The 25,394-nt window shown below is 36.4% G+C and overlaps 1 protein-coding gene across 1 annotated transcript in view; it reads right to left on the bottom strand.

Annotated features, from left to right (window-relative positions):
• The window catches only part of ADAMTS19 (ADAM metallopeptidase with thrombospondin type 1 motif 19), a 171,939-nt gene that overhangs the window by 39,366 nt on the left and 107,179 nt on the right, over positions 1 to 25,394 (bottom strand). Inside the window, exons 12-16 of the mRNA XM_040976406.1 lie at positions 23,321 to 23,451; positions 22,108 to 22,280; positions 16,962 to 17,089; positions 13,228 to 13,348; positions 6,711 to 6,791 (exon numbers count right to left, since the gene is read on the bottom strand). Coding sequence (XP_040832340.1) covers positions 6,711 to 6,791; positions 13,228 to 13,348; positions 16,962 to 17,089; positions 22,108 to 22,280; positions 23,321 to 23,451 — 634 coding nt within the window. The remainder of the gene's footprint in view (positions 1 to 6,710; positions 6,792 to 13,227; positions 13,349 to 16,961; positions 17,090 to 22,107; positions 22,281 to 23,320; positions 23,452 to 25,394) is intronic.

Here is a 25,394-nt window from a genome sequence, read left to right as displayed (position 1 = left end):
CAGCTTTTCTCCTAGAAATAGATATTTTTTGTGTGGGATTTTACAGAATTATTTTGCATAATTTTTCTCTCCATTAGATTCATCTGATCTCTGTTACTATTTAGTCACAATTCATGACATGGATTACCATTCCAAATTAGAAATTCATTCCTATTTTTACCCAGATCGTTTTAATTTTTATTTATATTTATAGAATTTTCCATATGATTTTATTGTCTTGCTCAAAAGAAATGCACATGGAAATTTACTGAAGACTTAAAAAGAATATGAAAATATTTTAATAACTTAATCTGATAAATAGTGCTAATTACTATTCAGGTTAATTTCCATTTATTGACTTTGAGGAATTCTAATTTTCTACATTAAAAATTATGCTTACATAAATAACCTAGTTATGTGAAAATGTAAATTTTCACTTTGGATAAAGGCAAAGAAACTAAATATTTAGATATTTTGAAAAACATTTTCAAACTAATTCTAATAAAGGTTGTTTCAATTCATGTGTACAAGTTCTCAAGCCAGATGAGGACAACGCTGGCAAGTGCCTATTTCTGAATACCTTCTTAGAAATCATCTCCCTTAGGTAACATTTACTTGTGGTTGAGTAATTCCTTATCCTGAACTAGTCATAACGCAGACAGTATTCAAAGTTCTGGAACTCCCTGAGTGAATATGTTTGGCCTCATGGAATTTATAATCCACCTGGAAAACCAGATACTAAATAAGTTGTATGAGTAACTAGTCAATTATTACATGCTGACACTTGGGTGAACGGAGGTAAAAAAACAAAAAAGCTTGTCTGCAGCATATTGTTTACTGAGTAAATTCATTATGGGAAAAAAGGGAAGCAGAGCAAGAGCTTCCAAGACTAGGGGAACACCAAACAAAAGGGCCCTAATGCTTAATGCAACTTGAGCAGGATGCAGACCCAAACATGCTAGAGCAGATAGGGAACAGCCAAGTGGTCAAGGCCTTCTAGGTGTAGCAAGAATTTCCATCCCCGTATACTTTTCGTATTTTGATTTTGGAAAGTATTACATGAAACATGGTTCGGTATGGGGTGAATGTGTACAGAAGATGTAATAGAACACGAAGACAATAACCTCACTGAAAGTAATAGTGGCATTGGAGCAAAGTGCTGGAGAAAAAGATTAAGATGTATTTAAAGAGTGAAATTGAGAGAACACTGTGATGGCTTTAATCTCCTGAACCGAAGGAAGTGTCAAACGCTTTGCCAGCTTTCTAGTAAGTGCTAAATGAAGGTTCGAGCACTTAGGTTCCTGCTGTCCACGTGGAAAACCACAATGGCATTTCTAGGTCCCTGCTTATGCCTAGCTATGGCTGCTGTGGCCATCAGAGGAGTGAACCAGCAGATTAAAAATCCTTCACCCTCTCCCTGTGACACTGCCATTCAAGTAAGTTAATAGATTGTATTATTATTATTTTTATGAAGTAAGTTAATAGATTTTATATATTTATACAAAGCATATATATATAAGCATATAAATACATATGTATCATGCATGTCTAATCTAAAATGCTCTTTATTTTAGGCTTTCTAAAAATAAATTACCAACAAAATGATCATGCCAAAGATATTTGAAAGAAGAGTAATAACTGAACATAAACTATGAGGAAATGTCAAAGTAGTCTTAGAAAATGGAATTAAAACGTAAACTTATTTTGATGTGAAAATGTTTGAAATCCATGCACAGAAGGGTTCTTTAGAAAAGCTCATGAGAAATAAGTTTTATTTTAAAATGTGCATGGATTTCAATATTTTTGCACTGAAACAAAATTTTTCTTCATTCTACCTTTCCATGAACTTTTTGAAGTACCTTGGTACTGTCCAAAGATAGAGTAATGAAAAAGAATAAACATGTGTGAGTGGGGGGGAGGAGGAGAGGAGGAGGGACATGGAATTAAATGTCTCCCATAATATGTAACTTGGTGTAGACAAGTTAATTTGTTTAAGAATGGTCAGTTTGCCAAGGTTCTATTTTCTTTCCATTTTGCTAAAGCTATTTCATCTGAAGATTTCCAACAACTTCCTTCTTATGCCCAAAGGAGCCTTCAGAAAGTATGATTTATGGTGTTATCCATTTACCAGGCCTTTAGGCTTGAAATCTAGAATGTCGATACTGTATTGTATCTTTTCTTCCCCCAAAATTTGCTCCTTGTTCACAAAATGGTGAATGACACTGTAACCTCCCAGAAACCCAGAAATCATCCTTGACCCCTGATCCCCTGTCAACACTTAGATCCATTTCCCAACAAGTTCCATCAGCTCAACTTCTCTAACGTCGCTGGAAGCCACTGCTATCCTCGATTGGTTTATGCAACTGGCCTTTTCTTGTCCATTCTTGCACACTTTCACTGATTCATCAGCATAATTACTATTGCCTAGTTAAGCAAGTATGGAAATTTAGTGAAATCTTGAATAAACAAAGTTACATTAGTATTTTTAACACTGAAACTTCAGGTTTTTTTAAAGTACGTAGGCTGTTTAGAGCACAGACTGATTACTTGGGCCTAAAGGTAAGCTTAGGGAGAACTGATTAAGGTCAGACACTTCGGAAAGATATATAATTCAAATGACACTTTGACTGGTATCTTAATGATAATAATATATAAAAACAAATAGGCAAGGAATAGGGGATTTGGCCGAATCAGTGATAGAAGAGAAAGTAGTCACTGTTGTACCTTCTTGAATTTCTTATATTCAATAAATCGACTATATTGGTCCGAAAAAGTAAACGGCAAAAAGGGTAATGTAGGAAAGTTCAAGGAAAACGTGTTCACATATGACAAGTACTTATTTTTTTTAAAGATTTTTTTTTTTTATTGGAAAGGCGGATATACAGAGAGGAAGGAGACAGAGAGGAAGATCTTCCCTCCAATGGTTCACTCCCCAAGTGGCTGCCAGGGCTGGAGCTGAGCAAATCTGAAGTCAGGAGCCAGGAGCTCTTCCAGGTCTCCCACATAGGTGCAGGGTCCCATGGCTTTGGGCCGTCCTTGACTGCTTTCCCAGGCCACAAGCAGGGAACTGAGTGGGAAGTAGGGCTGCTGGGATGGGATCCTGGTGTGTTCTAACCACTACACTATCGCGCTGGGTCTGACGAGTGCTTTTAAATAACAATTGTTATGTGGAAAGTCAAGGAAAAAAATAAAGACCATTGTTTGGTGCCTATGATCTCACATACTGGGATCAGCATTGTAACATGGTGGGTTAATCCACCATTGTGACTCCGGCATCCTATATGAGAACAGCTGTTTGAGTCCCAGCTGCTTTGCTTCCAGTTCAGAACCCTGCAAATGCCCCTAGGAAAGCACCTGATGGTGTCTTACGTACTCGAGCCCCTGCCATCCATGTGGGAGACACGGTTGACATTCCAGGATTCTGGTTTCCATTGGCTATTATGGAAACTTGTGGAAAGAGCCAGTGGATGGAAGATTTTCTCTCTCTCTCCTTCTCTGCCTCTCTCTTGTTCTTTCTTTCAAACCCATCTGTACTATACATATATAATTTGTTAAGGCGAGTGTGTAAATTAAGAAATTCAGGCAGTAATAAGTGCTGTAAAGGAAATAAAGGAAAATATCATAATATGGAATGGCTTGGTTGGAGGTAATTGTGTATGGAAAGAAAATGATAGGTTTAAATAACTGATAAGGTTTGATAAGGAGATATTGAAGCAATAAAGAAAGTGAGAAATCAAGGAAGACTCCTATTTTTAAAATACTGGACTGGGTAGAAATTAGTGACTATGATAGGTTGATGCTCCCTTAATATTCACTTTTCCTAGAACATACATACCATACAGAGTGTCTTCACCAACTACAGTGGAATGCTGTCAGAAATCAGTAACAGAAGGAAAGCTGGAAAATTCACAAGTTTGTAGACACTTAATAACACCCTCTTAAATAAGCAATGGATCCAAGAAAAATAGAAATCAAAAAATATCTTTTTCGTTTGTTCAAAGATTTATGTACTTATGGGACCTGCAATGTGGTAAAGCAGGTCAAACTGCCACCAGAGACACCAGCGTCCCACTTAGGTATCGATTTGAGTCTCAGCTGCTCCATTTCTGATCAAGACCAAAGCTAATGTGCCTCAAAAAGCAGCAGAAGATGGCCCAAGGTGCACTTGCAACCCTATGGGAGACTCAGAAGACTCTCGGCTCCTGGCTTCAGCCTGGTCCTGCCCTGGCAGTTGTGGCTATTTGAGAGGTGAACCAGTAGATAGATCTCTCTCGATATATATGTATCCACACACATACACACACACACACACACACACACACACATACATTCATATCTGACTTTCCAAACACAAAGAGATCTGTCTGCTGATTCACTCCACAAGTGGCTACAATGGCCAAGGCTAGGCCAAGTCAAAATCAAGAGTCCAAAACTCCTCCTGGGTCTCCCATAGGCGATAAAGGCCCACGCATTTGAAACACATCTGCTGTCTTTCGAAGAGCATTAACAGGAAGCTGGCCTAGAAGCTGCACAGCTGAAACTCAGAGTGAGTCCCTCTGGATCACCCGCATTGCAGCAACAACTTAACCCACTGTGAAACAAGACCAGCCCCAGAAAATATCTTAACAAGTAAAAGTGAAAACTTTGTGAAGCAAAATAGAAGCGTTAATGGGAAATTTACACCTGTACACACATTTAAAAATAAGAATGATTTAAAATCAATAATTAAATTGTATATTTAAGAAACTAGAAAACTAAGAAGAATGCAAACCCCAAACTAGCAAAAACAAGGACATAATCAAGATTAGAGCAGAGATAAATGAAATAGAGAGTAAAATAAATTAAAACCAAAGATGATTCTTTGAATAGATCAGCAGTGTTGGCAATCTTCTAGCAAAATGAAAAAAAAATGGCAACACTTGAATTACTAAAATCAGAAATGACAGAGGAAATATGATAGTCTGTGTTCCAGAAATAAAAATGATCTCCCATCAGGCATAAAGCAGTGACACTAACCATTCAGGGGAAAATGAAAGGAAGAAATAGCATTTCAGCACAGAGTGAAGATCACAGTTTTGACTGGGATTTTTGACTTTGACACTTGTTTCTGAACAGATTCTGAGAACCTCCTACAAGGTTTTAGGGGTGATGTGCTAGGGAGACAGAATAGCAGAGGAAAGAGCAGGGCCCAAGCCTGAGTTTAGGGAACAGGAAGACCTTGAGGAAGAAATCAAAGAGACCATCTGATGAGGAAGGGGAGCTCAGAAGGAGAAAAAGGTCAGTTCAGCTAAGGGTCCATAGTTTTCAACACTGGTTAATGTCAAGCAACATGTGACTTCTGGATTTGTCAGCATAGAAGGCTTCTGCTGACCGGAAAGGGCAGCTGTCAGAGGGAGACGTGAAGGATGATTTGGTTGAAGGGACTAGGAGGTGAGAAATTTGGAGCAGCATGAAGATGTTTCATTTGCAACTCTACATGATTTATTTAGCCACAGTTTTCAGGTTACTAAAACTCACAGAGCAATCTAGAATTTTATAGAATTGTAAAATTCTGTTAGAGACATTTATCCTTTTCAGCTTGGAAAACAACAGTCGTATCTGCTTAGAAATACCATGTACTGAGATCATCAAATGCCCAGTATCTTCAAAAACTGGCTTAAATCTGAATTAGCAAGTCTGTAATATTCTACTTACTTTTGAAAAGTATTTTAAAAGCCTACAAAATAGGTTAAAAAGTTTACATTTTACTCATTGGCAATGAATGGATGAATAGATTACATGGCAAATTGTTTCCTTTATTGTCCTCGTCCCCTAAATTTTCCTACCTAATACACAGCAAATCTTTTGTGAAAAACAGTTCAGTCTGAATGTAAATTACTTTTGATGGTGTGCAGTTCAAACAGTTCTGTCCAGTGAATTGTTTTTCATGTTCACAGGGCTTCCACACTGGGATATTATTATTCACTTAAGGAAGAAAAGTAAGGACATTATTTTTGCTAAGAAAATTTTTTTTAAATTGTGGACTTTTTGGAAAGAAAGATAGTATAAAAACAATACTTAAAAACTGGGAGACCAGTCTTCTTCTTAAATTGTTCATCTATCTATACCTGCCAACACTATAAAATATTAATGACTTCATAATACTGCAATGTAATACCTTGAACAACCTAGTATTTTCTTTTTCATTTTTACAATTCATTAGTCAATTTAGTTAAAATAGTAAAGTAGCTGATATGTCCTAAAGCTACATTTAAGTGTTTGAGATTACTGTTTTTATAGGTGAATTTTCCTGAAGTAAAGCAAATACTTCTGTTTCAATATGGAGTTTTTAAAATCCCACAGCATTTCCTAATTCTAAATCATTCACTATAGAAATACCATACAATCATTTATACATGGAATTACTAGGCATGTATATCTGCATGCATGTATAGGATACATAAATATATAAGTTCATGAAATGTGTGCCCATCTAAGAAATAAAATATCACAAATCATTCTGTGGGTTTTAATAGACTAATATGTGGAAGCAATGTATACCCTCCCAAAACACAAGACAACCTCATCGCTTTTGCTCATGGGAAAGAAATTCCAACTTGAAACGACCAGACTGCTCCCTGGGAAGTTGAGACATGGAGCCAGCAATGGGCTGACTTCCTCATCTACACAGAATGCTCAAGACAGGGTCCCAGGCTTGTACTTGGCCCCTCTGTGTCAGTCACACGGGTTACCTAAGTAGCTGTGTCCTGGCTTTTCTTCAACGACTTTGATCCTCCTTGCTCCAGCAGGGATCACCAGCACCTCCACGTAACCTGCAGGAGGCAACAACACATAAAATAAATTAAGCCTTTTTATAATGCCTTTTTATAATATCCTTTCTTTAAATTAATGAATTGTTTTCTAAAATTTGGTGATGGCTTAATATTCCAATACCTTTGTAAAATAAAACTCAACATGTAAACACATTATGATTTTTGGGAAATAGTTTCTTGAAAAGATATTGTTTCTACAGCATTCCTGATGACAAGCAAGCACTTTTTTTTTAATGCAAAAAAAACTTCATTAGTGCCTTGTGAATTTTGACTAAAGAAAAGCCCAACAGGATAACCTAATTTCAAACACAATAGATCCCACAATACAGCAAGCAAGCTCAGATTTTGCTCTGGGAATTCATAAAGTTAAAAAGTGTGGGGAACAAGAAACCTCAGCTGGAACAAATAAAATTGTCCTGACTAGCCATGAAGTTACTAACAGAACATGAGACCCAGCACTCCAGGTACAGATTAACAAAGAGTTGAAACTGGAGCTGGGGACAGGAAGTGCAAAGCCACAGCATCAGGGTATATAGCTAGCAAGATGGTCTCTGCCCTCAAAGAGAATTGTAAAGCTAAGAGATGGGTAAGTTTTACAAATATGAGTTAGACAAAACTTACAAAACTTACGAAAAGATGCTATACAAAATAACGTGGTCAGTTTCTGCTAAAGAATATAAACAGGAGTTGCTCAAGCGCCCTTGCCCTTCTCTGAGCACATCACCATCCAAACATCCAAAGGTAGATTTTTTAAATAGGTATAATGTTTACAATTTTTAAAATGCTTACATGAGCCAGAATAACTACAATTCAGAAGAAAGAACATTTTATGTAAGTCAAGGAAAGTTCTCAACAAAGCAAAAAACGAGTTGTCTGGAGAAGGATTCAGACAGATGTAGAACAAAGCTGAGTTCACTTTTCATAAAGAAGAGTATGGGATAAAAGGTGTTTTAGCAGCACTTGAATAAAGTAATTCTGACGGAATGAGACTATGTAACAGCATGGCTCTATTAAGAGTTTGAATGTGTGCCCAGGGCAATGAATTCATCAATTTTAGCTACTGAACATTCCATAGTAAGGAAGCTGGTAATTAGATCCTGCCTTGGCATGGCTTTTTATAACAGCGATATGCTGGGATATACTTATGGAAAATGGTGTCAGGAGTCTAATGCTGAAATTTAGGTCTGGTAGAGGCTAAGATAGAAAATTCAAAAATACTTTGAAAAAAGATTCTGAATTTGGTACCTGATAGAAAGCACTTTATTCAGTGTGGCTTCTTTGGATACTTTGGAAACTATACAGAAATGCATGTTACAGAGAAACCCCCTGCATGGATTTCATTTTTTTTTTTGTCCTATAATAAACTTATCTTTTAATATCATTTTCCCATGTAAGAATAGGACCCTAATTTGCAGAATTGAAGAAAGAAATTATCTAGTGTCTAGTTTTGCTCATAATTTGACCAGTTCACCTTGGTAATCCAAATTTAACTAAACCATAAAGACACCCAGTACGAGCTCTAGAACACGCTGATTTCCAGGGAAAGTTCAGGCTACCGATATATTATCAGAGATATCTGAAGAAGCAGCAATGTAAGCCAAGGGAGTCAGAGGAGAAAACTGAGAGCAAAAGGAAGTCTAGAACTTCACCTGGTCAAGATCACGATTTTTAGGAAAACAGATAGAAAATATCAAGAAACAAGACAGAAGAAGCCAGCAAGGGAAGAATGGAATCTGGTCTTTTGAAAAATGAAACAGACCCACGGATGAGGGTCTCTAGAAGAGTTACTGGCCAACTCTGCCAAGGCTGACGAGGTGTCAAAGGAGAGACGACAGAGAAGAGTCTACTGATCTTATAATCTGGGCTCTTGCCAAAGACTTAGGAAACCAATGGAGGAGAAGATGATCAACTTTACTGTGGTTAAAAAAAAAAATGGAATGGAGAGAACGAAGCAGAAATACTGTGTAAAAATTTCCTGAGTGTAGGACTAAACAGCTAATTGTGCCTTAGAATAACAATTATATCTGAGTTTATACTCATATTGATACCAAAAAGAAAAAACACTAAAAAATTGCATATGAGGAAATTCAGTGGTGGTAAAATATGTTTTAGAAAACAGGTGATGTGGCAATATTGAGCATGTACACCTTTTAAAGAAGCAAACTCAATGTATTGCCTCGTTTAGAAGCGGGACCATTGTTTCAGTAAAGAGTTGGACATTCTGCTTCGTGCTCAGTAACACCACATGTAAAGCCAAAGGTTTCATTCTCCTTTTAAAATGTTTACTAATATAAAGAGAACAAATTTCATGTATTTCACAAGTACAATTCTAGCATGAGAATCACACTTCTCTTCCTTCCCCCAACTTCCCATCTTCCTTCTTCTTTTTTTTTTTTCTTGCAAGAACTATTTCAGTAATGGTCTCCAGTTGCATTCATTTTGTGGCAAAAGGCAAAATTTCATTTTTTTATGGAGTATTGTCAATACTCCATGGTATACATATACCATGAAATCATTATCCAGTAATCAGTTGATGAAATCTGGGTGCATTACATACTTTAGCTATTGTGAACATGGGGGTGGGTAAAACCAACTATTTCATGTAATGACTTCATTTCCCCTAGGTAAATTCCCAGGTGTAAGCTGGCTGGGTCAAATGGTAGATGGACTTTTTTGGTTTCTCAGGGATCTCCACATTGTCCTCCATCATGCTTCCACTAGTTTACAGCCACCAACAGTGTATTAGGTTCTCTTTCTCTCACATTCTTATCAGAATCTATTATTATTATTATTTCTTAAGATTTGGATGATAGCCATTCCAGCTGTGGTGAGGTGAAGCCTTATTGTGGTTTTTATTTGCATTTCCCTGATGGTTGGTGATTCTGAGTGTTTTTCATGTGTCTGTTGGCTATTTGTATTTTATTCTTTAATCAGTTTCTAACTGGACTGTTGATTCTGTTGCTGAGTTTCTTGAACCTCTTATGGAGTCTGGTTGTTATTCCTTTATCAGTTACACAGTTTGCAAATATTTTCTCCCATTCTATCTGTTGCCTCTTCACCTCGTTGTGTTTTTGCTTTGCAGAGTCAAAGTTTCTAAGGTTTGATTCATACATCTTAAAAAGCCAATAGCAACCATTATCTTCATACAGTAATAATGAATTAACTGCCATATTTAAACGTGATAGCAAGTCACCAGTATAATTGCTTCACAAAAATTACTACATTGAACTGTAATGATAGAATCCCTAAAGATAGTATATTTCATATGAATAAATTCAAAAATAAAAGGAAAATATATGGTTTTCAATGCTCTCTAATATTGCATCATCAATAATTTGCTGAACCAAGCTTTGAACTCAGATCTGACTATACTATTTACTTCCTGGTATGATCGATGACTATTCTTTCATAAAACAGTATAAAGGAAGCCCTGACATTGCATTGCTGAAGGAAACAGCCAAACTGAAGGAAACTCTAACCGTATCTTGTCTTTTGTGGTCTCACTCACTTGCTTTCTAACATTCAGTCTCTCCCTTTCAAATAAATCGAAATATAAAAGACGTTATTTTAAAATGGTGGGCAGACATTTGGTGCAGCAGTTAAGATTGAACATGGGCTATTAAGCTCTACTTTGGATTCCAGATTCCTGCCAGTGCATGGGAAGCAGAGGGGGAGGCTCAGGCACCTTGGTCCCTGCTGCGTGTGTTTCTCAGCTTTTGCCTTCAGACTTGTCTAGCCCTGGCTGGAATCAGCCCTTGGGGAGTGAGCCTGAAGATGGAAGACCTGCTTCTGAATCTCTTTCTCCTTCTCCCACCTACTCTCTGAATTAAAAAGAAAAAAAAAAACCTTAAAAATGCAAAAGCACCTCCTCTTTCTATATCGATTTTATTCCATGTGTCTTGATAATTGTATAGCTCCACACACAATTGGACAAATATACAATTTACGTTTTATTCCTTAAAAATTATCACTTGGGTATCCAAAGCCATAGTGAAACATATGATAAATCATCCCTGACTTTTATTTTCTAATTTATTACATGATAAATGTATAAAGAAATCTGTCTTCCTGAGTTTAGTTTCTAGCTCCAACAATAATGATCATGGAAACTTTAAAGAAAGGTCAGGGACTAAGCCCACCCACACATCTGTGCACATGTGTTACAAATGTATCCAGTGTGTATGGCCAACAGGACTACATAATGTACAAGTCCTTCAAATTCTAGGAAGTTCATAAACTACAGGGATTAACTTTTCTGTAGAGAAATGAAAACAATGTTCCTTCAGTTACAAGTAGATGGAACCTTTGATATAATTAACATTCATATGAGATTTAGAAAACTTAAAAAAATTTTTTTTCCTTACTGAGTTTACAGTCTGGAAGAGAAGAAAACACAAAGGAACACAAAATTAAAATGTGGTGAGTTATTCTGTATAGTTAAAAAAAAATATGGTGAAGTGGCTAACAGAGTCAGGAGGATGGAAACTGGGAGGGTGCTCCCAAGATCACCTTATCGAAAAAGTCATCTATGAGCTGGGGTATAACTACTGTCCAAAACTCACCAGGCAGTACACACGGAAATAAACATTTGCAAATGGGAGGTGTCTGAATATCTTGGTCAGTTTTGAGGGTCTGCAAGAACTGGGGTAGCTGCAGCTTCAAGAAGGAAGGGACTCTGGTATGAGATGAGAGGGGGGAGAGACAAATAGAGACAGGCAACTTTGTGTCTGTTGTGAGAATGCCCTGTGAAGAATGTAAACCTTGCAGAGTTGTAAAAAAGAAGGTGGCATTACTTATCTATGATAGTCGTAATATTTTATTAACCTGAACAGTTTCCCAATGAGAAATGCTGTTGTCTAAATAAACCAATAGGTAGATATAAAAATTATAGTGAAATAACAACAAAAGAGAGTGGGAAGCAGATACCTGAGGGAAGATAATTTCACATCACCGCAATTAGAATGAAAAGCATCACTAGGTTTTTTTTAAAATGGCTTTTCTATTTTTCATTTAATAACACTATGATGTTTTAATTTTCACTGGATAGTGGGAAAAGGAAGTCTTATTAAAATGAAATAAACATATCCATGCATAATGTGTATCAGAATTTCTGCATAAAACTTTTCCCATGCATATTAAATAACTGTGCAAGAATAGCTTTCAAAACTCTAGTGTCTTTAACTACCTTCAATCTTTCAGATTTTATTTGAGTTCCTGCACTGTGAAAATTTCTCATCACAATCAGGCAGAAGAGCTTACTGTAATTACATTGTGTAGTGGAAAGTCTAAGAGCTTGTGCCAACTCAATACTTCTTTTCCAAGTGAGTGTTGGCTGACTTGGATGTGTGGGACCTATCTGAAACTTTTTCACGGCTTCAGAGACTGAGAATTTGATCTGAATTTACCCTGGTACTTGGTTATTTTCAGGCTTCCTATCTTCAGGCTTACTTATCTCTTACTCTAGTTGGAGCTACCGAACGGTTACATTGATCTTTAGAAAGCTGTATCTCCTTTTCTGAAACTGAACTCAGTTTTCTTCCTTACAAACACAAATGACTTATTTTTGTGTGTTTAAATTAATTCACATTTTAGTCTTGTTGGGTTTTTTTTTTTTTGCTATTACTTTGGAATAAGAAAGGAATTCAAAGCAGGAAATATTCGAGATATGCAATGTAGATATATTGATGATGATGAAAAAAGTCATAATTTGTGACACCACATTTGTGTATGTACAAGTAGCAGAAAAGTGTGTTCTTCCAAGTAAGCTTGAGTACATTGTCATAAAGAATTTTCTGTGTATACAGCATATTCGTGCATTATATTTCAACATAGAAAAGTTGCTTTTTATAGTGGATCACCTTGTCATTTCATACTCATATGAATATGTACATATGCGGCAACAACTGCAGACAGAACCATTCCTCTCTTGAACACAGTGAGAACAACATGCATTCTCTGCCTCCCTTATGCTGTGCTTCTCTCTCTGCTCTGATACAGTGGATCCTGTTTCCAATAATGTATCCTCTTCAAATGAAGTAAAAACGTAAAAAAAAGAATACGGAAAGCTAAAAAACCAAAAACTAACATGCTCAATGCTTGATTCAAGATGCTACATATCACTGCTTTCTAATAGCTGTCATGCTTTGCATGGGATAATAAGGTCTGTAAAAATCTTGTAACATTTGCCAATTCAAATTAGATTACTCCCTTGTTGTTCTAACTTATTAAATGCACAACAGATGACTTCATGTTTTCATTAGTGGTAAATGGGCTTGTTAGGATTTCTGGCTCATATCATATATATTGTAGGTCCTCATGAAAAACTCATTCTTTATCCATTAAGAGTCTTTCATAGAATCAGTATTATGATTGCTAAGTCAAGTTTGACGTACTCTCTGTCTTTAGTAGGGAGCATTAATTATAATAAAAGTGTTACCTGCTCCTCTGGTGTGATTAAAGTCTCCTTTAATAATCTTGCAGGATTTTCCATTGCCATTGCATATACCACAATGATCTTCCCTTGCCAGAGACCCTAATAAACCATCACAGCCAACTCTCTGTAATAAGAGAATGAAAATGCATCACAAACTTATTGTTGCTTCTATTGTTTTATCATGAAGTCTCTAGAAATCACACACTTTTTTCAGACACAAATTAGGAAAATATCACCTTGTTAGTTACAAAGTAACAAAGAAAGCTAATGTCAAGTAATAAAATATGTAATGCGATGAAACTGTGTGACAGAGATGACAGTATTTCTCCATCCTAAAGTTTTTTTAAAGAAATTAAATAAAATATAATTTACATGAATTCCTAAGGAAACCACATTTCTATTCCACATAACATCATTGATCTAATACATTGCTCCCAACATAACACAAATGCTCTTCACTATAGATAGTTTCACTTCTAAAGAGATTGTAAAGCTAATGCTAAATATGAAATGTTTTTTGGATGAATTAATATAAACATTGATTTTCCAACTCTTAAATAAACTTCTATTTTCATCTTCTTCAGCATCAATTCCATGAATGTAAGAGTCCCTTATAATACATGGTTACCATGAAGAAACAGAAGAGGTTTGGAAATTAAGTTTTCTAGTCACCTAAGATAATTCTGTTAACAAGACTCTTCTGAGAACAAACCATTTGACACTCCTAGTGAATGATGCTTATTGGCATTTGAACATAATATTCTATTTCTCAATATTGTATATCCTCAAAGGCAGACTTCAGTCAGCAAATATTATTAGAATAAAACTGGGTGGATTGCACAATCCCTCTTCATCAAGAAGGGTTCGGAAGGGAGACTGAGGATAATCCATTCACAACATGTTCAAGTTATATTAGAGAAAATGAACAAATAATAAAACAGAAAAATAAGTGTCTGTAGTTGGTATCAGTAGTGTTATGGTAGAGGGAGTGAGTGTATTGTAAGATCCAGCTGCAGGAATGAGATATCCTCAGAAAGTAAAAATGCATATAAAATCAGCAAAATACAGCATCCATTCTACCCTGTGGTTGGATTGGGTTAGGGCTGAAGGTGTAAACAGGTGGAAAGCCCCTATCAGCAGGCCAGAGCTTATCCAGGGAGAAATAACAACAGAAACGGGAAGGGGGCCCTAAGCAGGAGCCACAGAAAGAACTGGGAGTCCTGGATTGAGGGGAAAAAAGTTGATCCTTTATGAACAAATGAAAAAAAAATGAAGTAGAAATCAGAGTCACTTTGAAATGATGGAAATGCCTCTGTTGTTTCTCTCTCTCTCTCTCTCTCTCTCATCTAGTCTCTTTCCAGGCAAACAGTAAGAGAACAATAAACAATAGTTAAATACTTGGATAGAGTGTATGTAGGAGTTTTTTTTTTTTTCCCTTTAAATCCTGCAACTAGGAAACTAAAAGGCGTATTAGCCTAAGGTAAAAGTTCAGGATACAAATAATACCACAGTTCAATAACCATATATTTTAAAAAATAAGCAATTAAGAAATTATAATTGGTAGCTTCATGTGTCCACATGGATCAATGGATCCACACAGAACATGAAAAAGCTGAACAGGCGGGATTATTTTACTGGTTGTAGGCACTGAAGTGTCACTGGAGATGGGGCAGCAACGTGAGAGTAGGAGGTTGAGTCTTCCTTATCGTTATTAGTAACAGAAGCTTCACAAACCAAACTGAGGCATCAACAGAAAGCTGTTTGTTTTCAATGCCCTCCACGCATCAAGTTTAGCATCCTATATTAGGTGTTACATATTTTGTGATAAGAAAAAAAGTTCAAGTTGAAAACACCCAAATTAAAAAAAGGTCACAGAGAGAAATGAGGCATGTTTTCAATTATATTGAAAGACTGAATGAAACATTTTTATTAATAATCCAGAATCCTAAAGTACTCTAATGCCATGTGAAGTCACAATCCATTTCAAAGAATTCTTATTTAACTGCAATCATCAAGTTCATAAAGCATTTCTGCAGAATTTTGTTGGTGTTGCTATAATTTTAATATCTAGCCAGGGACTCTGTAAAAGACCTGGCTTACACAACACTGTTAAGTGAAAAGCAAAGCAATTGAGGCTATTATATTTGGCATATAAATCTAGGAAAGGAATTTTGTGAAACATAAAAAGAAATACAGCAATATATGATGAAATAAAGCTAAAAGCTTTAATTGTACAATAGAATATCCTGAAATATGCATAGGTAAAGTATGTATAATGATTTTTTACCTGTAGATGGAAAAAATGCATGTCATATTCTGTGAAAGAATAAAGGAAATTAATATGTAAACATAGGACTACTTCTTAGGCCAATGGTATTACATGATTTGATAGTTTAAACATTATAGCATGTTGGCACAGTCTGGAAATTTAGAGCTGGGAAAGCCTTTAAGTGCCATGTTGTTCCCAACTTCTATCAAGACATCTATATACCCCTATGAGATCACACTTTGATCTCTGTATAGCTTACAATTGTTGTCAGATTCTTGTGTGTGTGTGTGTGTGTTTAGCAAAATCTCAAAAGGGCTGTAGAGCAAAAAAGCCATTATAATTGTTGGTTTAGCAACTTCATTTTACCGGTTGTAGTTAATGCTTACAAATATCTTTTAAATAATTTACCCATGAACACAGTCTCACCATGGCTGTCACAAATTGAATGTCGTTCTATTCAACTACCTCTCTCTTTGCTAAAGGATGTTTTTCTCTCCAACTCCATGGAGTTGATCAAAACCAGCTTACCCTAATCATAACAGCTACCTGAAGTCATGGCCCCGTCCTATGGTGGCTTGCATTCTAATACCACAGATGCTGGGTTTGTAAAAGGTCGGGCTTTCTAATCCAAATGCTGACAACTCTGCAATGCTGTCTGAATTTAAAGAGCTCCACAGAAGGCCGGTTACAGTGTTGGGCCAGCATGGAAGCCTCACTTCTCTTTCTCCACAATTGTAGTTCTTTGTCCTCAACCACATTCTACTGATCATGCAGAAATTTTCCTTAAAATTTCTGCTTATGACTCTTCCAAGGAAAGCCAAGTTGAGACAGTGACACAGCTACAACTGCCAGCTTCTAATTTCTAGCTTTTTATTTTTGCACTATGTTCATCATGTCCACTTTGCTAGAAATTCTATTTTTCAAAGAGAGATGAAAAAGAATACATTAATGTATGTAAGTAGAAATTATTTATGAAAAGAGTAAAAAACGTAAATAAAATATTTGGTATAAAAGAGTTAAATATACATTTGAAATCAGCTGATCCAGTTATGTTTACAATGCTTGAACATGAGTAACAGTATTGACTTTATGGGTTTTGTTTCATGGCTCAGTCTCACACAGCCATGGGAGAACTGATGTGCTGGAAGTGGTGGTCTATAATGCTCTAAAATAAAATTCCCATAGTATCCTAATGTTAAACCTGTAATAGATACAATAGGTAATTAAAATCTGAGGGGTTTTTTTTCAGCTACTGATGGATTTTATGGATTACCTAATTCAAACGTCCCTTCATGCAGACCAAAAAGTTGAGTTTCAGAATTCATCCGATTTATTCATAGAAGTGGAATTAGGACATATCCCAGATTTTCTGACTCTGAGTTCAAAGCTTTCTACAATACTATGAAACTAACTCCAAGTTCCCTCTATCCTTCCTCAAATTGCAAGTGCTCCCTTTGGAATGTCTCACCTGGCATCTGCCATTTGCACAGATATCCAGTCCCTGATGGCCACAAGAAGTTCCATCCATCACTTTTTCTGATAGCAGCACAGGCTGTTCTTTTCCCACAGGAGAGCAAAACAAGGCACATGGTTTTTCTACATGTAGAATGGATAAAAAGAGATGAGGAAAAAGTTACTCCATAAGCACTTTCAGACTAAGGTTTATTTTTCAAAATGGTTACTGAGTAACAGAAAAAATAATTCACTGCTGAATTATTTTTATTATTCATATAATATGAATAACATATGAGAAGGTTTTTTTGTATGAAGTAAATGAGATAACTGGGGGAAAATTACGTGCCCAGTGTAAATTAGCCTCCTTCTTAAGAAACATGGCTACAATTTTCAAAATGTTCCAGTTATTACTTTCTAGGGCAAAACCTCTACCACAGACAAACCAATCACTGTACCTGAAAAAATATTTTACATACCCCTATTTTTGATCATCCTTTATGGAACGACTATCTCTTTATCTTAAGTACATACATAGAACACTACATATCTGTAAGCTCCGGTTAATATTTACTTTGTGAATTCACCCTTAAGGTCTTCCTTTTAAGATCTAATACTGAAATCTTTAACCCTATGTATTTAGTATTTTATAATTATGAAATTACTGAAGGGAAAATAGGGACACTCTGAAATGAGACAATCTAAAGTTTGTCCCTTATTGGGATGATTAGAAATGCAGGGATTCCCATGAGAACACCTGTTGATGGACTCCTGGCCTTTGCTGCTAACCTGGAAAGCATGGCAATAACCAAGACAGCTAGAGTGACAGTTGTTGCTTCAGGTGAAGAAATCTTCCACCATTGACAGGCGTCTTCAGTGCCTCAGTGAGCAGTAGGGTATGGTGGTTCAGGTTAAATCGTTTGATCTCAGGTCAAAAAGTAGCACAATATTTGAAAGAACTGTTTCTATTTCAAAGCATCATACTGAGGAATAGTAGCATTCGGTAACACCACTAGTATGACTATCCAAACCCAAAACTTCAGAGCAGTTTCCATGCTACAATACCACCCTACTGGCTTCACACCAGTCGGGTCCTTTGCTGTTTATTAAGCTTATATAAATAGAACGGAAAATAGTTTACAGTCTCTGACACTGCTCTTCCCTTATGTCTTCAGTAAAGTTCCACGTGTGCTGATGGGATTCTATAAATACCAAATGACAGCCAGAGGCATGCAACAGGATATCATTTTGCAAAGAGAAGACAGACAGTTAAATGAGCCTTCAGAATTGAACATTTCAAACAGTTTTCACATGTGGCTTCTGAATACAGCTCTGAAGAGTTTTCAGGAGTTGGAACATGGCCTTTCATGTGCATGGTTTTGAAATTTTCCTTTAAGATGCCATTATAAGCTGCAATAAAGCATTTCAGTGTGCTCTCATACCTCAAAGTAGGTTATGTTTATTCAATGACTGCTTACTATGTCATATCTTTGGACTTAGAAACAGCTGCTATAATTGCAACATTCTAAAAGTGGCATATATGCTTCTCTTTCTGGAATTTTCAATGAGAGAAGCAAACAAGACATATAAAAAATGTTGAGTTTGTCTCCTGAAAAGTTCCATTCACATTCCAAACTAGCATTCAAATAAAAATCTTTTTATTTTTCCTTTTATAATCATCAATACCTTCTGCTTAGTTTAACTTTATAAATGACAAAAATAATTTGCTACCAGTCTTCCTTCCTGTAGTATACCCTCAATACTGTGACATTGCAGTGATCCGTGTAACATGCCAGTACTTGGCAGGCAGGCTCTGAACTGATTTAAAAGATCAACTGTTTCCAAGATATGCATTAGACATGGATTTCAGCCAGATTTCAGCATGTCTAGGGTGTGCAAAATCCCTGAATGCTAAAGCCATGCATATCTTTTCTCTAAAAATAAATGTTCACTACATTTAATTTAATTCCCCTATTAATACATCTACATATTGAATAAAAACAAATGATATAGTCACTTAGGGTCTAAGATGTCATATGTTTTAAGACACTAGTCTTTAAACAGAATCTGTGTGTGTGTGTGTGGCAGGGAGCAAGTATTGACCCTACTGGTTAAGATGTCCATGAAAAGGCATGCATGACTGTACTGGGATTTTGGGGTCCAATGTTCAGTTTGGGACTCCTGACTCTAACTCCCTAATACAAACCCAAGGAAGAAGCAGCAGTGGCTCAAGTAACTGGCTTCTTATCACCCACATGGAAAACTTGGTTTAACTTCTTGGCTCTCAGTTTCCACCTGGTATAGTCCCAGCTGTTGTGGACGTTTGAAAGTGCATCACAAGTAAATAAGGTATATTTCTGAACCTTCTACATTGCACATTGCAATTGTGCAAGAAGGCTAGTTGTATATTTCATTCATTAGAGGGATTTATGGACTTGACCGATCCATGTTGTAAAACATTCAGAATTACCTGTTGACTATGCAAAAAGCTATTTAGGATAATTTTGATGATAAACATCACCATATAACAGTCTACAGCTTTCTTAACTTTTTTCCAAAAGTGCCAGTGTTTAAATTGACACAAATATAATTCTGAATTTTCTTTATTCTGTAGAAAATCTGATTTCTATCTCTTATTTCACTAGAATATACAAATTTCACAGGAGGCATTAAATCTTACATGTTAGAAGTAGATACAAGATTAACCCTTGGTTCTTATAACAGAAACGTTGATGTTATATCCAAATTTATGAAACAAATATTCACTAAAAATGTTAATATTTACCAGATGGTTCAGTAGGAACAGATACTAGAAGGAATGCATTAAATGAATGTGCCATTACAGGCGTCTTACAGGAAAACTGGTAGGGGAATATAACTAATTTGGAAAGTCAGGGAGATTCTTCTTTTTAAAGAACTGATGAAAATTAGGTCTAAGATTTCATTTTAAGGCAAATAAATTGAGAAAGAGAGGTAAGACACTTGAAGAAGAAGGGCATCATGGTTAAGAAACCAGTTGATGCCAAGCTCCCAAAATAAAGAAACATGTTACAGGAGGCAAAACACAAACATTTCCTTATAGAGCATGCAATCAAGTGTATGCAACTGAAAAATTGGTGTTATCTTTATGATAAAGGAAAAATTAACAAAGATCCTGTGGGTATGAATGAAAGAGGATGGTTATAAATGTCAAACCACTTAAGTTTGTCAATATCTAAGTAGGAATATCAGGCAGGCATTGTATATACAAGTTGGGAGCTCAAAGGAAAAATTTGGTTGAAGGCACAATTCATGAATTACTTACACATTTAGAGAGCCATGAAAATAGATGAAATCACCTAAGAAGAAAATGTGGAGCTAAAACAGAGTAACATCTGGAATAAAAGAATAAGCCAAAGACATGGAAGGAGTCCAGGTGGGTGCCATGCTATAGAATCCAAAGAAATGAGTGGTTTAAGAACTGTCAATGGTTTTAAAGTCAACTAAGAAGACAGGAAACCATTCCTTAAATTTAGTGTCCATGAAACCCTTGATAACATTAAGGAGATTTTTCTGGTAAAATCCGGACTGAAGTATAGAAATATAAGGTTGGAATTTAGGCAAACCACTGAGAAGAGTGGCGGCTAGGGATAGGATATAGGGAGAATAAACCTAGCTGCTCAACTTCTCCTTGAGCTTAAGGGAATTTTAATTAGAGAGTCCTAAATATGTTTGTTTGTTTGTTTGTTTAAAGAAAACACTGAATGTGAATAATTCAGTACAAAGAAGAGTAAATAGTGAACAGGAAGTATAAATATCTTAGTATTATATCTTAAAGGGGAAACTGGGAATGGCATCCAGGACACAGTAGAAAGAATAGGCCTTGGAAGGAAGGAATTAAAATTATGCTGGCTAATGGGAAGCAGATGGGAAGTCCAACAGTATAGCTAGGCTTTAGTGTCTGGTAGCAGCAAGATGACAATCATCTGATGGCTCCAGTTCACCCCCTTTTCCCATTTTTTTGGAATGGTACGTTCTCCTCATTGTAGAAGAGAATGGTTTGCCTGCTGAGGTACTTCCACTGAGAGGTGAAAACACTAAAACTGGGAAGCAACAGAATTTAGTTTATTGACATTAATGTTATTACCACAACGGAAAGCACAGTCCAACCTGACTGAGGGGATCAGTGAAAGACCAGCAGCATAATGGCACATGAGTTCCAGGAATCCATCACCACTTCTCGTCACTAACTCAAAACCACACCCTATCCACCACAGGCAAGCATTACCATTCTTAATTAACATGTAGCATAAGTTTTTTTAAAAAAAATTCTATTTTGATATAATTATCAATTATAACAAGTTACAAGAGTCATACAAAGAAGTCTCATATATCTTTCACTTTTGTACCCCAATTGCTGTATCTTGGTAATTCTAATATAACAGGAAATGCAGGGAATTGATTTGGGTATGTGTTCAGTGCCATTTTGCCATATTTTGATTTTGTGTAATCACTGCCACAATTAAGACAGTGAGCTATTTCATTGACACAAAGGTCCTATGCATGCTACCCCTTCATATAGTAATACCCATCTCCCTTCTCACCACCTGGGAGGTATTCATTTGTTTTCTATCCCTATAATTTTGTCATTTCATGAATGTCACTTAAATACAGTCACACAGTATGTGACCTTTTGAGATTGGTGTTTTTGTACAAAATAATTCCCTAAGATCCATCTAGTTATAACTTTATTAGTAATTTTCTGCATTTTACTGCTGAATAGCACTCTATCAGCCAGGAATGTGCTTTCTATATTGTTTGGTAAGCATGTGCTTATTATTATTTTTTTTAAATGCCCAGCTGTTTTTCAAGGTGGCGGTACTGTCATAGACTTCCACCAGCAATGTCTGAAATGCTGCTGCTTCCCATAAATCCTGCTTCTTCCCATGTTTACCAGCCTTAGGTGGTTTCCTTGTTTTTCTAGATTATTTTTTAAAAGAGGGATCAAGTGAGATCTTAATACATTTAAAAAATATTTCAGTTAGCTCTTGTGGTTGTTATATGTCAATGAAGGTGGAAAAAAATTAAAATTTGGAAACAGCTGGAAGACAACATGCAAACGCAGCTATTGTAAAATCACCTTTGAAACCCTATTAAAACCATGGGGAGCTCTTGGGTCATACCTTCATCCAAGACAGCTTGCCACTGGAGTACATGCTTTGGGGACGAATATCTAACACTATAGGCCTGACATTGCCAGTCTCTGAATCCAGGCAAACCTGCAGGACAAGGTGGATTCTCACATATTCTGTATTGTTTTCTGGGACCATTACAATCCCTTGCTTCAGAACCTAGCCTAGAAAAGACAGTACAAATAATCAATTTTATCCTTGCTTTTTTATGTTAATCACACATTTAAAAAAAATTAAAGACATTCATAGTGAATAACCCTTTGTTAAATCCACTTTTAGAAAGCTGAATGCATTAAATGTCTCATAATAATAGTATACTCGTTTTTCTAATCCTTGATCACTTTAGCTTCCAAGATAAAAGGAAAACCGTGGACTCATGAAAATGATAAAGAGGATTGAAGGGCAGAATTGGGGTCAAAATTGGAAGTTCATTATTCCCGTGAACAAGTATGATTCTGAGAACTATTAAGATGCTTTTACAGAGGTTCATTACAAATTCTTAAAAACTGCCTGTGGCAGAAATGGGCCTCTGAGCTTAGCACCAAGTGTTACAGCAGACAAGGTGCAAAGACTTTCTCCTGCTTTCCCTTGATGATTTCGAGGAATGGTGGGGTTGGCGTGCTGATCTTCTAAGATACCCTGTCTGGAAGGCGCTTACCATGGTTTTGCTGCACATTAGGCTGAACTTTGCCACCTCTATGTTGACTTCTCTTCCTTTCTTTTACTAAAGTCCTAGCACTTTCCTGCTCTTCTCTCAGTTGTTATAAATGGTTACTTAATTTTTCAAGTGGGAGGGGACTTCAGCGATCTTGTAGAACAGTAGAATTAAAAGTTAAGGGCTTTTTGGTGCACTAACATGTGAAATCCATGTCCGGCATTTTCTTAACCACAGTCTCCGTGGATCTTTGAGGACTCCATTACACACATCTCCTTGTGTAGTTTACCTCACCATTTTACTAGACTTTGTCAAGAAATCTTTTGTAGCTTTCACTATTTACATTTGGAAGGGTTGTTTTTTGTGTGGCTCTTAAAAGGGAGCTATTTACATAAACACTTAAGTAGAGAGAAATTTCTGTTTGCCACAGAGGAATAGCTTTGAGGGGATTCATTTGCTGGAAATTGTATTTTATGAGTAAAACCTATGCATTTGAAAATTGAAGAAAAAAAAACGCCCTCCCCCAATCCAGGAACTTTTTGAGTTTACCCAGGACATTCGCGCTCCCGGCTGCTGATCCCAGAACCGCAGCTTCGGCTACAGGAACTCCACACGCTCCACTCTCCGGCCAGGCGCTCAGGCGCTGAGGTCCTGCTGCTACAGTCTCCCGCCTTACACCACTATTCCAAAAGTTATGTCTTAGGTGAACAAATCAGGGCACAACTGAAAATCATTCAATGGCCTATACAAGTCACTGCAATTAATGCAATTAAACTGAGTTACCAGAGCCCTGAACATGCGGAATGGAGATAGACAGAAAATAAGTTGACCTTTGATTTTGTCAGAGCTTCTTGTGTCAGCTCAGAGACTGGCATGAAAGCAGTGCACAAAACTCACTGAGTTCTGAGAAGTCAGCACTCCAAAATGGGCGAATGTCAGGGTGACGGAGGGGAAGAATCTGATGGGGCACAGCCACTGAGAGAAAAATCTCATCCCAAGATACGGAAACCAACTTAAAAGGAATCAAATAGGGCAAAAAGAGGATGAAACATAGAATCACACATAAAGATAAGAAATAAATAATGTCAAAACAAGTATGTTAGCAAACTTAGCAGCTGTGGTAGCTAATGTCCATAATACTGTTTGAAGCAGAGTGTGATTTAATTTTAGCACTTTCCTTGATGCATTTCAAATCTGAGTTTCTGGCAACTTCAAGTATTAATATTATAGCAGATTTCTTTTGAAAATTAAATTTGTTTGAAAGACAGGCAGACTCTGAAATTCTGTCATTTCATTCAGTTATCTGTATCTTATTTTATATCTATTGTTTGGGAAAGACAGCTATGAAAGAGAGAAAAGTAGAATGGTTTTCATTCTTACTATCCTTATTATGTTAATTCAAATAGAACAAAAGCAGTGAGTGAGACTGTGCAGTCCTTGAGAAATGACCCTCAGGAATTCACGGACAAACAAAGGTCATCCCTATTTATTTTTAAAAAGCAGATAGATGATGCTCACATCCCACAGGTTCAGAGGTAACAAACTCATGTTGAGAACGACAAATAATGGTTAGCGACATTTAGGTTAATCACTGTGCTGTAACTGATTCTTACAATATTAAAGGGCTTTCTGCACTTAGACACAATGTGCGCTTATGCAAGCTTTGAGGAAATTACAGAAATTCTCTGATGCTAAATCTACTCAACTCTAAAATTTAACATGCTTACTGAGCAGATGTTGTGCAGAGTTTAAACGTAGCGCTAAATACAAAGCCTAACCTAGCCTAGAGGGTAACAACAATACATCATCACACTGAACAAAAGGTTCAGAAACTTCACAGAAAATAGCATTTTCAGAGTTTACATTTCCAGTACCTTTTGGATGTATCATATACTTACATTAATATTATTAACACCCTGCAAGAATCTAACCAAGTTTTGTCCATTCATTTTATCGCTCTGCTTAAAATTTATTTTGAGAATTTGTTTTAACTGGTGCTTTTAAGGGCGAAAACTCAGATTTTGCTATATGGTTTTGTTTAACCCAGTTAACATTTTGAATATGCAATGAAACATGAATTGCTGCAGGTATCTCTGAGAATGCCAAGATTTAAATTTAACTTTCTTTAGAAGTTTTAAATCTAAGCTTGAGAAAAGATAATCCTCCGCCATCCAAAGTACATCTAAGCGAATCTAACATTCCCATGAAATTCATTTGAGTTTTCAAACGAGATACCATCTGAACACTAGGAAAGGGAGAAAAAAAAAACAGCCATGTTACAACTTTTACAATATTTGCTGGCTTAAAGGACTTGACAAAGTTATGCCAATTCTGGGGAAAAAAATGTGCAAGCCATCAAAGCTCAGTTGTTCAGTGTTTTGGCCAACATGAGGGTGTCTAGTTTTCCCATATGGCACATCATAGCTCATTGTCCACTAAGCATCAAGTTGACTAGAACTCATATAAGACTAAAAAATGTGCTGAGAAGTATTGGGACCTAACTTGCACATAATTTAAACTAGATCACATCTGGTAGATGAGAAGAAATAGAAACAGATAATGCAAGTCAATTCACATCATCAATGAACTTTGGAGAAAGCACAGCCCAAGATATAGTCTGTCA

This window comes from Ochotona curzoniae, unplaced genomic scaffold (genome assembly GCF_017591425.1).
Source record: "Ochotona curzoniae isolate NIBS_2020 unplaced genomic scaffold, NIBS_Ocur_1.0 contig_1, whole genome shotgun sequence".
In the NCBI taxonomy this organism is placed as follows: domain Eukaryota; kingdom Metazoa; phylum Chordata; class Mammalia; order Lagomorpha; family Ochotonidae; genus Ochotona; species Ochotona curzoniae.
This window is presented reverse-complemented; position numbering and strand designations above follow the sequence as displayed.